Source organism: Nicotiana tabacum, chromosome 8 (genome assembly GCF_000715075.1).
Source record: "Nicotiana tabacum cultivar K326 chromosome 8, ASM71507v2, whole genome shotgun sequence".
Lineage (NCBI taxonomy): Eukaryota > Viridiplantae > Streptophyta > Magnoliopsida > Solanales > Solanaceae > Nicotiana > Nicotiana tabacum.
Window position 1 is genome coordinate 155892551 of NC_134087.1, and position 17671 is coordinate 155910221.

Here is a 17671-nt window from a genome sequence, read left to right on the forward strand (position 1 = left end):
TTTCTTCTCTCCTGCTGTGGCTTTGGGCTGCCCCAAAGCAGAAGGATCGACAAGTAGGTTTTCATCCCCTACTAAGGACCTAAGCTTGATGGTCTTAGGTAGACCTACAAAAATGAGAAAAGAAGGAATGAAAACATAGTGTTGAAAAGGAAATCCTAGTGCTACTTATTCAAGAAAAGGAATCTTATCGTGAGAACGGGCCTTGCAGTGGCCCTTAGAATGCTCGCACCATGAGCGCTCAACATAAGGCATCGGCTAACAAATGCCCTTGTTCCACTCCTTGAGCCAAGGAATGGCGTTTGGGACTCGAGCGAGGCTGCACCACAGCAGCAACTGATAAGGAAAAGGGAGGTGAAACATAAAATCGATATCTAAAAGAATAGGAAGCTTACGTGTTACATTCCACTTCTCGGGGAATGGCCTAAATTCTGCAGGTATCAGGTCGGCGGTCCTTACCCAGACAAAGCGTCCTTGCCAACCCCGATCCCGGTCCTAGTCAATGCTTAAAACTGGGGCTTTGCTAGCCCGACGTACAAGCTTTATCACCCCCCCCCCCGGAAGATTTGGGGAATGTACAAGTAGAGTAGATGGTCGACGGTGAACAAGAAAGAGTCGACTTTGTTCAAAAAAAATTGGAGGAGGATTACGATCCTCCATAGTGACGGATAGATCTGGCCGAGGCACATGTTGTACCTCCTACAGAAGTCCAGAATGACTGAGTCCACCAGGATAGTGTGAAGGGGTAAGTTTAAACACTCGAATACCCCTCCACATGGGTAGTAATGTAGTCATCGGGTTCGGGAATCACTACATCCTTATCCATCCAGTTGCAGTCCTTTCGAACCGCAGGAAGAATGGCCTCAGTAATAGAGCAGATGTACCATGATACTGCCTCGCATCGGCCTTGAACCGAAGATGGATTTTCGACCTTGAAGCCCCCTATCCGAACAACCCCCCCCCCCCCCCGGGTCAAACATTTTCAAGGGGGATCGGCTGCCAGTTCATCAGTGTCCACGCCCAAAGCAGACCTCTCAAGGGCAACCACATCAGGGGCTGTCTCCTAGACCTCAGTGGTCGGCTGCAAGGAAGAAGAAGCACCTTTCTGGGGAACAGTCTTAGAAGTTTTTGCCATTTTTACCTGGGAAAAAAGGTTTGAAAGTATGAAGGAAGTTGAGGAGATGAAGGGTAAAAACGTTGCTGAGAAAGTCAAGCACGTTGGCTTAAGTAAAGGGTAAAGGAAAGATCGTAATTTGAAGAATAAAGGTAAAAATGTTAAAGAATGAAGAAAGGCAGTGATATCTTGAAGGATCGAAGGTAGAAGCTTGGTCAAAAGTATAAAATGAATGAAGGAAGGAGTATTTAAAGAGGCCTTGCACCGTACCTGTCGATGGCTGACACGCGTTTGGGGTCATTATGATGCGATTGATGGGATGTTTCGATTTCTTTGTCATTTTGTGTCACGGTGTGTTGAAGAAGGGATCGAAGAGCTCATGTCGTTCCTTGTCGTTTCCGTAAAACATACTCTCCGAGAAACGAGGGGACTATCTATATACAGGTGAATCGGGCCTATGGGACGCCTCGATTTTCAATAAGCAAAATCGAGCTAAAGACGTGATGACAAGAAATCGGAATCGAGGCAAGGGTCTCATCGAGCCAGGGTGGGGGGCATGATGCCTACCCTCGAGAATATCGGGGCTATGATCCTGGATTGGTTCAAATCCCAAAAGACTTCGGAGAACGTTGTCAGGCAACCGAGCACAATTAACAAAAGGCCGTGATATCCCTGACCTGCCGGATATCTCGGCGCGGATCTCGGCACATACCGGCAGAAATATGATGATTAGTTAAACGAAAGATTTTTATCTTTTATGAAATTGTACCTAGGATAGGACTCCTCTGCTATATAAAGGGGTCTGATTATTCATTAAGAAGATTATAACACGCATAACAAGGCAATATACTACTCCCTCCGTTTTAATTTAGATAACGTAATTTGACTCGGTATGGAGTTTAAGAAAAAAAAGACTTTTGAAACTTGTGATCTTGAAAACTTAAGGAGTAAAAGTTTTGTGGGGCCATGACATTTATGTGATTATAAAAGCTTCTCATTAAGGATAAACTGGGTAAAATGAAGAGTTTAAAGTTGAATTATTTCTAAATTTAGAAATATGTCATTTATTTTGGAACATACTAAAAAGGAAAGTACCTCATCTAATTTGAAACGGATGGAGTTTTTCTCTGTTATTCAAGGTTCTTACATTTGTTGATCAGAGCTTCATTATTATAAGTCTGGGATCGAGTATAGGTCTTTCATTAAGGCTGTCGTCAAGTCCAAAATTACCCTCCCTTTAAGTGGTTTGATAATTTATTACATCTTTTACCTGTTTAATCTAGCGATATTTATCGTTTGTATTAAGTTAATCCACATATCCTTAAAACCACTTATAAATTTAATTGTTATCCGTTTTTTAAGGTAAACAGAATCAATGCTTGAAATGTTGACTATTTTATTCTATATTTTTGTATAGGATAAAATTGGTTTATATTAAATGCTCAAATGATTATGTGACACGTGGAATTGGAGGCAGACGGAAGATGAAGCGAGTGAAAATCAAAACCGAGGACAACAACTTCGGTTGGTACCGAGTAGATCCCAAAGAGAATGCAGTCAACGGAGGCTAATGAATATTTGTCGTCGGATGGCATTTAATGAAGAACATTTCTCAGTATTAAATACGCAGTCGTTACAGAGAATTTTGGCATTCATGACATGTTATTATATATTCATCAATGGCCCATTTTATTGTCATTTAAAAGGGGTTTGATCCTAGGATCTTGTTCCCTAGGTATATCTATAAATAGTGACTTCAACAACCATTGTAAGACACGAAATCTCTGACAAACTTCGGCTACAAACTTTCTCAAGCTAAATAATACTTTATTTTCTATCTGGCATCATTACTGCCTTCAAAGCCTTGCTCCCGAAACTAGGCTATCTGCTATTTATCTCGATTCTAACGCTAAGTCTTATATTTTTATTTAGTTTATTTATTATTTCTGGATCAAATCAGTTTGCTTGTCTATAAACCACGCAACAAATTCAACTGTACCATTTTACAGGTAAATAATTTTTTAATTCAATCATAATTGCTAATTTTAACCTTAAAATGTAAGTATACATTCTAATAAACTTCTTAAAAACAGTTAAACCTAAAAGGAAAAACAAATATGAGAACAATTTTAGGAGATAATTTAAAATTATTATTTCTGTTCATATGTACGTAAGGTGGGAAGGTGGGAAGTTCTTAGAGGGAAGGATGTCGGGGGTCTATTTGGAAATAGCCTCTCTACTCCAGGGTAGGGGTAAGGTTTGCGTACACAATACCCTCCCCAGACCCCACTAAGTGGGATTATACTGGGTTGTTGTTGTATGTACGTAAGTTTTATATAGGAATTTTTACCTCATGTAGCAAAGGTTGATATCTTATTTATTTTAAATAAATACCCTTTTAAAAACTATATTCATAATTACCTTTTGATTTTTATAGCCAAATATCTATTTATGGTCACCTCCTACCCTTAAGCCATAAAATACGCTTTTTATTATTTTTCTCTCTCATTCTTTCAGATTTTTCTCCACCCTCTCTCTCTCTCTCTCTCAACATCAGTCTTTCTCCATGAATACAACCATGATTGACTTGACGGCGGTCGGAGTAGAAGTTGAGTCATCGAAGCCGAAGAGTTTACAAATTAGGGTTGGGAAAGTGATGGAGATGAACCATCGGGACTGATCAAGTGTATGCTTGTGTAAGAACGACTCAACAGCGTTGCGGTGAGGATCTGAAGCGGAGATGAGGCAGCGAGTACGGTGGCGGCGACGTGCAAAATGCAATGTGCGTGAGTGAGGGTTTAGGGGTTTTTAAATGGGGAATTCTAACATAGGGTAAATTGGGGCTGACAATGAAGGTTCGAAATCTGTTGTCAACGAGACGACATTAGGGTTATTCTTGAACAAAAACGATGGAGTCTGGGGCTGAGCAACTTGAAGAGTCTGTTACCTTGTTTTCAATGTATCTCATTGTATTCTATGTATTTCATTGTATTCATTGTCTTTTTTTCATTGTATTTTCAATGTATCTCGTTGTATTCCATGTATTTCATTGTATTCACTATCTCGCTATATTCCTTGAATGTATTTATATATTTTTTTAATTAATATAATTTATGTATTCAAATGTATTTATGTATTCAGATTTATAATTGAGTTTGTTAAGTTAATTTAGGAGTCTATTTGTGTTAATTGATTCATTTTACGTTTAAAAATAGTTGAAAAGACCACGATTTACGCTATTTACGTTACTGTATTCACAAATACATATCGTGAATACAGTCGAATACAATAATTGCCTAGTTGTACTCCCCTGTTTCATGCCGAGTTTTACTACTGTATTCATGAATACAGTAGCTTAAATACATCGAATACATTCTAGCAAAATTGAAAACATAGCTATAGGAGTAATATAGTAAATGATAGTTAAAGCTAGCTTACTAAACAATGATGGTTTCTAAAAGTTCTCTTTAATATAATAGCATATAGATGATATAGAATTGTATACTTTTTGATAAATTATATATCTTACTTGAATAGAGTATTATATGATACTATAATACAATATGTTAATTTATTTATATCTATATAGGCATTGATTACGTACTATCATTATACACGTCAAGTCCAAATATTTTAACAATTGCACATCAAATTCATGCAATCTAATTTTAAAGGAGATTAGTGGACCATTATTCCAACCTTATCATTTAGTTAGTTTATGTTTAGTATGTTATACTTACTAATCCCAAAAGAAAGACAATCTTATAAGCTTGGTAATTGAAGGCAAATTTCAAAAATCACAATAGGACACTTTCTCTTTTAAATTTTATTTTGTAACTCAAATATATTATTTTTATAACATATGTAGTTTTTATAATCTATATTATTATAAAAGTATGAATAAAATATCGGTTTACAAAAATAACCTTATAATATTAAGCTAATAACTCACAATAAAAGGACATAACCAGAATTCTAGATATTAGCCTTGTAATCCTATTAGTTTTAGGACATAATATTACACGTTAGGAATCCTACGTGATTACATTTATTTGAAGTCTACTAACAAAAACTCTTTCGCCTATATTAATAACCCTTTAACTTTGACGACTTTTAACACTTTTTTAAAAATTAGATGAATTATATCTTCGCATAAATTTATGTCAATGACAAAAATGCCGACTAAAAAGTTTTATCTTAGAAAATAAATAACATGGAGTCTTCTACTTCAATGAGACATGTAATTGAATTCAAGGAAGTTTTGTCTTAGCATACAAATAACTTTAGGGATCTGCTACACTCAATAAATATGTAAGTCAACTCAATTATTATAGCTTTATGGATATGCAAATTCAAATATCTGTCAAAATATTCACAAGTATACATATTAATTTCATGTCTTTAAGGTTTTTTTTTCTGATTGCACGGTACGTTTGTCATTTTGGCCTTGGTATATACTTTGAGTTATTTTTTCATATGTTTTTGCAGAAAATTAGGAACTTAATTTGAAGGGATTTTCTTGCTAATTTGTAACTGCAAACATTGATTGCAACATAGCTTTTGCAATAATAAAAATTCTTTCCGGACAACGCTTTCTAAATTCACTGTGTGTCTTATAACTAGATTGTATAGATTTACCAATTGATTATTTCTAACTTAACATTAATATTAAGCTCAATTTAATGGTTATTACAATCTAATAAGTTGGAATTTCAACAACACTTTAGAACTTTGAATTTTACAAAAATTATTATCTCGAAAACTAATAGTTAGGACTACAATAGTTCGGATTGAAAGTGCCCTTTATCAAACGAGATATATAAGGTTGATATTCTTGTGTATTTTTACGTGAAACTATTAATTAGATGAAAATAGAAAATTCCTGTGTTCATCACTTGCAAAATAGATAGGTAAAATTACTTGAAATAATAGATTTCTAGCAACCTGATTTAGAAACCGTAAAAATAATATAAGTAACACGTTATAAAAAGTTAAACTACAAACTTTTACACTGTCAAGATATATATATATAGAGAGAGTGTGTGTTTTTTCTGATTTATCGAGAGAGAGAGAGAGAGTTTTTTCTGATTTATCGATTTTAATCATTCAAATTGATTTAATCCAACTAAAAAAAGAAACTTTTTTGTTTCTTTAGTTTATTTCATAATGTTAAAAACTTATTTTTGGCAAAAGACTTTATAATAATAGCGTGAACATATTTCACGTGCCCAATAATATTGAATAGACAAAGCAACAAGTAAGCTAGATTAAATTTAATTACTTTTACAAATTGAATTTGGTTGAACTCATAGGTTAATGATTATATAATATGGATCAAAAAGTAGATTTTGGCTTCTGAAAATTCAAACGGAAATCATTCTTCAAATATTATGACAATTAAAAATAGTTATTTATATGAGTTATCACAATTTTTCGCCAAAAAAAAATTAGGTAAGACTCAAAATCTAAAATAATTTATTATGCAAAATCAAATTCCATCTAAAGAATAATCTTTTTAGGGAAGAAGATTAGAGCTTTAGATGAATTCTGCTACCTATCAAAGAAGATTTGTAAGGTGACTCCCATCAAGTACTACAAGTATTTTTTAAATTAACAAGAATAAAAGAGGGTAAATATATTCTTTATAGAATTATATTAATGACATCAAAGTGAAAAGATTCAGCTAACAAATATTATAAAAGCAAGAAAATATCCAATATTTAGTGATTTATTACTTCGTGTAAGAATACCAAATAATTACAAGAGGTGATGTGGCTCTTATTCTAGCTCAATTGGTCCTCGAACACAATGGTGATAGTAGTTAGGAAATCTCATATATGAATACGTGTATGGAAGCGGGCAAGATCAAAAGTCAAATTTAACGTTTTCTGAATGTGATTGTAAGTTGTAACATTTTATAACATAGCTCTAGCTAGCTACATATAGTTTGTTAATGAAAATCATGTACTTGCAGGTTCTTGATTGTGGGGAAAAGTTGATTTTTTGGTTAATAAAGAAAATCTCCGCTCGCATATATGTACGACAATGACCATTCATGACTTTATTTGTAAAAAAATTTAACTTTGAGCTACAGATAGATGAATCTTCATCCTCTGTTATAAGAGTAGAAGCAACAATCATACAAAAATTCATTTTTTTGCCTCTTTTAATCGGTAGTACGTGACAAGAAGGCTTATGGCTTACTAAAAATTACCCATTGATAAAACTCGGGATACTCAACATATATTCGTAAAATTTCACATGGTGACACTTTCTAGCAATATTTTTTTAAAATGTTCTGAAAATTGCTAAAAAGAATTAGTTTGCAATGATTTTAATGACTTAAGCTTCTTACTGAGTTTGTTGGTTAATTTGCTAATGTCTTCAATATTAGCATACCACCACTTTATTCTTTCAGACTTGTGACGTATTACACAATACCAATTGCGTTTTGCAAATAATTTTTTCTTTTTGCGTATGTTTTTATTTGACACAGTATTAACGTGCAACGCACGTTCATAGAAACTAGTTGTATATATACTCATCTACATAGGGTATACGCGCAAAACCCATTCTCAGATACTAGTGGAGTAAAAAATATTGCAGAAGTAATTTATAAGATAATTATAAGTGAATTTCTAATTTTCTATGGCAAACATCTAATAGTAACCTGATTAATATAGTAAATAAATTACATGTACTGGTAGGAGAAAAGAACACTTCCCGTATATATAACTTAAGTCTGAGATAACATAACACTATAATAATTTACCAAAACCACCGAAGCACAAGCCAATATGCTCCGCAGGCATAATAGGCCAGTCCTCCAATTGAGGAACGTGTGTTATTCCAAAATATACTTGCAAGAATTGTTGGACAACAATTCAATTGAACATGTAATTTCTCAAACATGCATTTATAGTTAACATACTTTAAGGTCATATCCAGGAGTTTGTTACTTGTTAATGCAAAAATTTATCATTTACTTTCATAACAACTTTTCATATGATGATTCACCAGCTTGTTATGCTTATCTTGAATGGATTAGTTGTCGTGCTTATCTTTTGTCATCTTGGTTGGCGACTCTTACTCCTTAAATTTTGCACGGTTATTTAAAGGCATCTTAACTTTCACAGGATACCAAGCTAAGTTTTCTTGGGGGGGTTGGGGGGGGGGGGGGGAATTTACCACTATCTTTTATAGGAATTGATCTCAATTGTGCTTTGTTATCCTACTGACTTGAACTGAGCTTCGATTGGCTCTCTTGTGTTCCTTTTTTCTTTCAACATGTTTGGGAAACTGATAATGTGTTTAAATCAAGAACGCAATTACACAAAACTATAGTTTGAATGCACCCAAAATAAGAACAGAATTTTGTGGCTAATTTTAGTCCTATCCTGAGGTAAGATGACAGCATGTCTATCAGGATTTAGGATGATATGATAGGAGTCTCAAGGACGGCCTAGCAAACCTACTCAGCCTACCAAAATATTTTACTCTTTTCTTTTTCTTTCGAATTGTCCTAAAATCGTGACATTCTAATAGATGATTTCATTCTATACCTACCCGTCAATTACAACAACACAAAAACCAGCGTAATCCCATAAATGGAGTCTGGGGAGGATAGTGTATACGCAGACCTTATCTCTACCCTAATAAGATAGAGAGGTTATTTCAGATGAACCCTCGGCTCAACTACCCGTCAATTACAGATACATGTAAATAACCTCGAAATGTAGAACGAATGACATTGAGACATTCATGGGGAGTAATTCTCAAAATTTGACTGCATTCCATGAGAACCTCCATGTGCAGTCCATTGACCATACAGCATAGTCAAGATGAAATTTTTGAAAATTTACTCGCGAGCAGTCTGGACTCCTATAAGCGTCCAAACAATAATATCATGTACTAAAGGAAAAATTATTTGCTCAAAGTTGCTGCTTCGAAAAATCGTATATGGAGTCCTCTCCTACGTTCTTAAAGCTCCAATTGCGCTGATTACTCGTTGTATTGGCAGTAGATATATGTAAGACCTTTTTATGGTATTTGTAGAGGGTGCTACGATGGCCAATACTTATGTACGTGATTCCTGCAGCTTCGATTAGCTGATATAGACGAGCCTGCATACACAATGTACAACAAAAGGCTTTATTTGAACGCAAACACAAGGAAGTAAGAAATAATAAATGGAATACTGTAGCATCACCCAAGGTTTTAGGAGAGACTGCGACTAATGTTCATATGGTTAAAGTTAAGATTTCATATGTAACTGTAGAAGATCAAATAATTGCCAAAAGTAGACTGTTACATGTGACTGACTGAAATTGAAGTGCATTTTGAACCTCAGATTGCTTCAAAGTTCAAAAAGTAAAAATTCTAAGCTTAAAGAACCGAGCAGTATTTTAAAGGGCGAGAAGAGGTGGTGTGTTTTATCTATCATGGAGAGAGTATCATGGAGCGGAACACAAGCCCTAAGCACGGAGAGTATGCTCACAAATTATTATTTTTTATGTATTAAGAAATAAATTAAATATAAAAAATATCAAATTTATTTTCTTAGAGTCAAACATATTTTTTTAAAATTAAGATGGTGCAAGAAACAGACCCTCCAAGAAGCAAGGCCCGGCAATAGCCCCATTAGACTTTTCTTTCTCGGGCACTTAAAGCTTGCCTCACACCAAGGCAAGCCCTGAAGCGAGTGGATTTTTGCTTTTCAGTACATTGGAACAAGGGCCTTTAGTTTTTGTGACTTGTTAACCTCCACTGACAAGCAAGATTTATTGCTAATATGAATCCAGCCCCTATGGACCAGAGGCCTATACGCGAGAAAAGTGAACTTTGCTACTCTGAAGTCTGATTGGATGCAATTGACATGAACAAATGAATCACAAAATAAGACAAAGGCATCTGTAAATTAAAGTACCTCATTGGCTTCATCAAGAGCACTTGTGGATTCATCTAACAGAGCCAAAGTTGGTTTTGCAAGCAACAAACGGGCAAAGGCAAGACGTTGTTGCTCGCCAAGGGAAAGAACGCTCGACCACTCATATGTTGAATCTAGGCCATCAAAACGAGATAACAAGTGTCTAAGGGATACGTCATTAAGAACTTGTATCAGATCATCTGATGTAGGCTGATTTGGCTTTTCATTTACACACCTTGCATCCCCTGTGTGCGTTAGTTGGAGAAAATTTCAGCACACAATCTGTAAATAGCATTCTTCCCACAGCTAAAATGACATGGAGGCAACACATAGAAATATACATTCAAGTGAGGAAATTAAGCAGTTCACATGGTATAAGCGCCAAAAGAAGTAATCTAAAGCAAATCTAAGCAGCAAGTGCCAACAGAGACGAGCCATATGGAGGATGACAACATGTAACAAGAACTGAGAACATATATGGCTTGATAACGGCATAAGAAACTAATGTTGCAATGTACCAAGAATATGGCCCAGTGGTCAATGAAGTGGGTTAAGACCCATAAGGTCTCAGGTTCAAATCCCAAAGGAGGCGAAAACACTAGGTGATTTCTTTCCATCTGTCCAAGCCTTGGTGGACAGCGTTATCCGGTACCTGTGATGGTGGGAGAAAGCAGATACCCCGTGGAATTAGTCGAGGTGGGAGAAAGCAGATACCCCGTGGAATTAGTCGAGGTGCGCACAAGCTAGCCCGGACACCACTATTATCAAATAAAAAAAATTGATGTTAAGCTATGGATCATGAAATGACATACCACTTTGTTTAGCATCATCTACCACGTTATCTGAATCTTCAGTCCATGTAGGATACAGCAATTGCTGTCGGAGGGTTCCCAAAACCATATACGGTTTTTGAGGAAGAAAAATTACACCTTCAGAATTTCTACGTTCTGTGGAATCCCCAATTATCTCATTAGTTGAAGTTACTTGACTAGAAATCACATCTGGAGAGTGAGGCATATCCAATTCTCCTCTAGGTCTAACATAGATTGTAATTGCTCCACTCCCAAAATTCCAAAGACCAGCTACAGCTCTCAGCAATGAAGTTTTACCGCTTCCACTTGGTCCTGTAACCTGTTACAAAGCAATAAGTAGCACCATTTAAAAGTCAAATTGGGACTCTAGGGGTGAGGCAGCCTAGAAATACCCCACTATCAAGGGGGCCTAATGCCTGTAAATTGGAGTATTCCGGTGCACGTTTTACACCTTGAACTATTTGGTCAATACGCCCCAAGGACAACTATGCACACTTTATACCTTAGATTGTCCGCTTTTTGCCGCAGAACATTCTGTATCAAATCTTCTCCCATGTACTTGACTAAAACTTGTATAATATTTTTTCTATAATTAAGAAGTTGGTGACTTTAATTATTATAATGTGCATGTATCATATGACTAGTCCGTTAAATTGATTTTTTACCTTTGTGTTTGGATACTCTATAATTTTTAAAAGTATTTTCAGCAATAACTTTGTGTTTAACCGTATTAAAATAAAGCTCTTGCTCACCAAATCCCTCTCAGGTGCAGATGAATATTTAGCTTAGGACAAGGGCTTATGATCCTTCTCTTTACCCTCCTTTTAACACATGAATTACCAGTAATAATACAATTCCTCCTTTCCCTAATCAGATAAACAAATAACATAAAACCTGAAAGTGGACAAGTAGGAACTCACCAGCAAGTGATCCTTTTCATAAATCTCAAAAGACAAGTCCTTAATAAGAGTTGCTTTACTTGGTGTCTGTACAGTCAACTGTTCAACATCAAGTAATTTTACACGGCTGGAAAGCGGCATAGATCCATTTGACTGTAGCCCATAGGAACAGCTTATTAAGCAAAAACTAAGTTGGATCTCTTCATTTAAGTCATGATCACCTTTTTTTCTGTTGCTGCTATCCAAAATGTCATCAAATTCACCTGCAAATCCTAAAGGTGTCAAAATGATTTGCTGACAAGCTTACTACTGTTTTGGAGCGGTTGGCTTTCATGTTGGATGGAAATAGCAAAGCTGGGAAACTAAAAAAGCAACAAAGTAGAAGTAAAAAAAATTTAGGGAAGAAAATAATTGAAAAGTCATAGAAGTTACAACATAATATGAGACAAGAAAGAAGAGATCAGTTTTAACATCCGCTCTCAAGCATCTGTAGTGCAAGCAGCTATAGTTTATGTATATAATAACTACTAAAGGCCTTATGAGCTGAGCTTCTTTTGTTTAAGCATTTTAGTTTTCATTTGCATATTACCTTTATACTATATCATAACTATGGTATGTGCTATCCGAGTAATGGTTCAATTTTTCCTCATTGGATTCAACATAAAGTTTGACTTAGTACTAGTCACTTTCCTTAGCACTACTCCTAGATTCTTAATATAAAAATTTCCCAAAAGTAGTTCTAATTTTCTAATTTAAAGCATATTAACATTTGGTCGGCGGAATCTCATCATTTTGCATTTCCAAGAATGAAGAAATCCACTTTCTCTTTAGCTCGAAGCAAGCTGGCAACGCCAATTTTCTGTACCTTCTGCCTAAATGTATAGATATTATAATAAAAAATCAGAGATCAATGGTTTCAACAATATAATATATGTCCATTACAAAATAATAGAAAAAAAAAACTTGAAGAGCGTGATTTGAATACATTGATTTGTTCTAATTGAAATATTTGAGAAGAATCAATCATGATATTGTAATGCATTTAAACGAAAAAGATGAAGGGCTTTTGGTAACTTTAATATACAAAACTACTTTATCACTTAAAACATAAGGGAAGAAATTAATGACAGATGCTTGAGAAAACAAGACAAAAATGGAGCAGAAAAGAAACTTGGCTATAATTCCAGCTTGCATTTTTGGGCTTTTGTGGCTTGAGAGAAATTAGAGATGTTTTGAGATTAAAGATGTACCTATTCACACTCGTAGATACAAGTGTCTACAGTTTCTGGTTTTATGGTGAAAATGATTAGATGTATATGAAGTTGACATTATTACAATTCCTCAGCTCCCTGCAGTTATAAAGGGAACCTGAGCTTTTGCATCGTAAACACTTAACACCTTCTTGGTGCTGCTTCATCTTACTTACGAAAAGAAAAAAAAAGTACGGATCAAGAAACAACTATGGGATTATCTTGGGGAAACAAGAAGTTTATAATATATAATGGAAGGAGTTCTGTATAATGGAGTCCTTGCCCAAGCAGGAGTTGAAAAATATAAAAAGAATTGATCCACAAACTGTAACCAACCAGCTTTAACACTTATAACCCAAAGCGACCCTAATAACACAAACCATAACCAACCAGCTTTAACCCTTATAACCCAAAGCGTTATCGTCCTACCCAGTACAGATAGGTTCAAGCCTTATCAACACACAAAAAATGACGACACCTCAATCCCAGAGAAAAGAAGTTAGGATCAGCTATATGAATTATCGATATCCATTCCCTTCGTTTTAGGCCCATCTCATTTCAACCCTTATTATATGTCCTACCCAACACAAGGGAAGTGAGCAGGTCAAGATAAATGTTACATTTTGACAGTCTCAGGTAGGTTGTATAATAACTGCAGATGACAAGAAAAAGAAAAAACAAAACATCTCTTATGAGAAGCTCAAGTTTTTAAGTAACCTATCACATATCCGGCATCTATAAGAAGCATAAAAGTAGTGCAATTCCAAAGGTCAGAGTCTTGATTCAAAAAAAGATCCCTTTTGGCACTAGGGTTATGAAACAAAAATCTAGGCAAAATTAGGGGCTTGAGATGCGAATTGGGTTGGTAAGGCATTGCTACATTTCACTCTAGATCAAAGCACCTGCTTGGAAACTACAAAGATAAGCAACATAAACAAAATTAGCTATGTAGCATATAAAACTATGTGTAAACAAAACAAATTCAAGTCACATCAGCCAAGAAAAAGACAAGATCCTGCACACTGTCAGATATCATGTATATTCCCTCCCTTTGGGGCATCTCTCCAACAAAATAGATTGAAAGATGCTCCTTCGAAGGGATTACAAAATAATATCAATATATTCTGTAAGCCTTTCCATTTACGGGAGAAGAATGCGATAGCCAGAAACAAAATAACTTACCTAGTCGATCAATGACGGCTGAAAAGGCACTTATAGCCTGAAACTGATAGACAATGAGGGAAAAATCACCAAGAATATGATTAAAAGCAGACGCGGATTGATTAACAACCCCAAACTCAATTTTTCCAGAGAAGTACATAGGTGCAACAACTGCAGCAGGAAGAATTTGAATAAGATAGCGGTAGCCATTGGTGAAGAACTCCAGATTTCTAGAAGATATCAGCAATTGCTGCCAATTATCAAAGGCAGGAAAATCAATTCTAATATTCACTTATAAAACAAATACAATAAAATTAAATAGCATACAACACTAAACATTTTCAAAATGCATCAACATGTACAAAAGAAAGTCAAACATTTAACGAATGCTAAGATGAGGTATATGAGGTTAGTTTTATGCACTGCTTCTGATTAATCAGAGATGATGAGATTGCAAATCCCATACGAAGACACAACTCAGAGAGATCACTTCCTTACCCCGACATAACACATATCCTTTAAAAGATTTTAAACTACCCCTGGAAATATGATCTACTTAGTAATAAAACCTAGCTGGCAAAAGCACTAGGTTTTTAAGGGTCAGTATGGTGACAAAAACATCAGAATGCATTCTTTGGCTGAAGAAACACTTGGAAACATCTGTGCGCCCCAGTAGAGCAGAATGATTACAGAGATTCATACAACTGATCCCAACTAGTTTGGAATTGAGGTACAGTTGATAGATGTATTGATACTGAGATCACAGGATGCTGGGTGGGAATTTCCTGTGAAAAGTGTCAAGTTTTACAAGAAATTTGGATGTACTCCCAAATTATTCATGTTCAGCAAAATGGGGGGACATCAATCAATGGCACTTACTCCAGACAAGGTTACACATATTTAGACAAGCTGAGATTAAACCTAACTTCTTCACCTAATATTGGCTACCAGATTGAACTCATTATTCAGTGTGTGAAACATTTCTTTGCAACAGAAGTAATATAGAAACAACTGTTGAATCACAAATTTGAGTATATATGCTTCAATGCAGGTAAAAATTAAGACAGTTGAAGTACCAAACAAACACAAAGGCCTCCATACATTTAGGTTTTCAAAAGCGCTTTTGAAACGACTTAATAGTAGTTGCATCTCATTCTCCTCGCCTCCATAAAATGCAATTGATTCAGCATTTTCTCGAACACGCACAAGCCCATAGCGGAAATCTGCTTCTTTCTTCTCTTGCAAAAAGTTGAGGCCCACCAATCCCTAAATTAATCAGAGTTCCCATCATTTGGAGTAAAATTGGTAGACATGTCTTGTAACTTAGCAATTCTCTAAATGTTGTATTATTATAAGATTCAAAAGAAAATATGAAAGTGAAAAAGTTACCCTTCCAAGGAAGACGCTGATAGCCGTTCCACCAAGTGAATATGCAAGAAGCACAATAAAAAGTGGCGGATAGATACCGTACAAGATATTGCTGAAAGATATTAAGTCTATGGCAGCATTGAAGAGAGTCAATGAAAATGAGAGAGCTGTTCCAGTAAAGGAACTTAAATCGTCAACGATTCGCTGATCTGGATTATCGATGGTAGACTGAGACTGAATTTTGTAAAATGTCTTATTCTTCAGATACCGTTCCATGTAATAGCTTGTCATCCAAGATCTCCACCTTAAAGCTAACTTCTCTCGCGCATAATCTCTCAACACAAAAATCTGCAAAATACATAAAGCTCAAAGCTACGAAATACAACAACAACAACAACAACAACAACAAAAAACCCAGCTTAGTCCCGTACATGGGGTTTGGAGAGGGTAGTGTGTACGCAACCTCAAAGCTACGAAATGTACTTTTGTTTTACCTTTCTCACTGCTAATAAATGAGGATAATGTAAAAGAAACATTTTATTACTAAAGACATGATACTCTTTAATCTATATTGTCACCAATGTGCCAGGGGCGGATCTACAGTTGAAGTTACGGGTTCGGGCCCAGACCTTGTATTTGTGTGAAGAGACCCACTTAATATGCATAAATAATCTATCCAGGACTCAATAAACAAAACAGGTTGTGGGTTCAGAACCAATAAACTTAAAATCCTGGATCTGCGCCTTATCAATGAAATAGCATGCCAAGTACCCATTCTAGGTTGCACAATAGCTGCATAATTTGAAGGAAAAAAAGACTATTCGGAGCTATACCTAAAAAATATGGAGCAATGAGCTCACCGGAATACCACCAGCAAAAGCAGCAAGGTAGTATAACAGTTGTTTGGTGAACTGTTCTTGGTCTTTGTCTTTGCAAAATCAGAAAAAACATAGAGCAATTAATTAGTGCAGTCAAAATTCTTTTTGGAAAAAAAAAACACAATCTGGAGAAAGAAAAACATACTGGCTAGTGCATTATAAAAGTCACGGCCGAGGAAATTGAAACCAACGCTGATACCGGTGGTCCCTAAAGTAAGTGCAAAGACAGCAGCTAATTGCAGTCTGGCTTGGACTTTATCATCGGATGACCAATATGGAACAGCAATCTTCCAGAACCTTCCAGTAAGTGTTTGAAGATCCGGTGGCTTTCTTTGCTCATCCTGATTAAATAGATATATACATTTAAGTTTGAAATATACATTTAAGTTTGAGGTTGGGGATTTGGGATAGTTTTGGAATTTTTTTTAAAAAAAGGACGGACCTGATTGGTTGGGGCGGGAGGAGTTGTTGCTGCTTCAGCTGCTAATGAAAGGCGTCGTCGAGTGGTAAATGAATGAAATTTTAAGGATGAACGATGGCCGAACTTCAAACTGCTCTCCAAAGTGCTAACAGTAATACCGCAGGAGAAATGAGGTTCTACTACTAGTTTTGCTTGAGTGACCATGGTGAAGGAGAAGGAGCTTTCTTCTTCCTATTTCCCAAACGCGCAGATTCATTCGGCTTCTTATCCAAAGAGGTTTGATTTGCGCGGTCCATATGAAATTGGCAGCTCTAGTGATGAAACGCCCACGCGCCACGCCTGGCGCCACTTTCACTTTCCCTCTTTTCGTCATGGAACAAAAAATGTACTGCCCATTTAGTCCTCCATTGATTCTACGAATTGTAGTGATTTTCTCCCAAATTTCAAATTATTCAAGTTACCTCATAAGGTATTTTTTATTAAGCATCCCCTTGTGATTTTTGACAGAACTAACATATCTAGGAAACATTCAAGATTAAATATAAAACATACATTTAAATATGTATGTTTAAACAAAATAAGAAAACAATAGAAAAGAAAAAAAATTATGAAAAATTGAAAAAGAAAGTAATGTAAAAATATGGGCAATGTAAACCTAGGATGTCACCCACTTTTTTCGTAGTCCTCCAAAGCCTGTTTGGCTTATGACGTAGAGCAGTTGATAAGCATTATGTGGTGAAAAGCACTTTTAAGTGCTGAAATTAATTTAAAAAATAAGCAGTTACGTGTTTGGATAAAAATGTTGAAATTAATAATATGCAGCTGAAGAATTGAGTATATGAAGA

General features: G+C 35.6%; 1 protein-coding gene across 2 annotated transcripts; it reads right to left on the minus strand.

Moving 5' to 3' along the window:
• Positions 1–8741: 8741 nt before the first annotated feature.
• On the minus strand, positions 8742–17241 carry LOC107801232 (ABC transporter D family member 2, chloroplastic-like). 2 transcript variants are annotated; one of them, XR_012694300.1, is made up of 10 exons: positions 16848–17241; positions 16551–16746; positions 16388–16455; positions 15549–15875; positions 15261–15425; positions 14181–14409; positions 11770–12011; positions 10850–11168; positions 10038–10343; positions 8742–9234 (listed from the first exon to the last, which is right to left on the minus strand). XR_012694300.1 is itself a non-coding variant. In XM_016624516.2 (10 exons), the coding sequence occupies exons 1-10, from the start codon at positions 17028–17030 to the stop codon at positions 9043–9045; spliced, it is 2166 nt and encodes a 721-aa protein (XP_016480002.1). In that variant the 5' UTR covers positions 17031–17241; the 3' UTR covers positions 8742–9042. The 2 variants fall into 2 exon arrangements, 1 of the variants encoding a protein (XP_016480002.1); XM_016624516.2 differs by having other exon boundaries at positions 10038–10282.
• Between the last annotated feature and the right edge of the window lie 430 nt (positions 17242–17671).

What these genes read in the sequence shown, in the direction of transcription:
- LOC107801232 (XM_016624516.2), bottom strand. Translation starts at nt 17,030, where the DNA reads ATGGTCACTCAAGCAAAACTAGTAGTAGAACCTCATTTCTCCTGCGGT. An exon ending in CTTTTATAATGCACTAGCCA is followed by an intron (nt 16,456 to 16,550) that starts GTATGTTTTTCT and finishes GATTTTGCAAAG; the next exon opens with ACAAAGACCAAGAACAGTTC. An exon ending in AGCCGTCATTGATCGACTAG is followed by an intron (nt 12,012 to 14,180) that starts GTAAGTTATTTT and finishes TAGGATTTGCAG; the next exon opens with GTGAATTTGATGACATTTTG.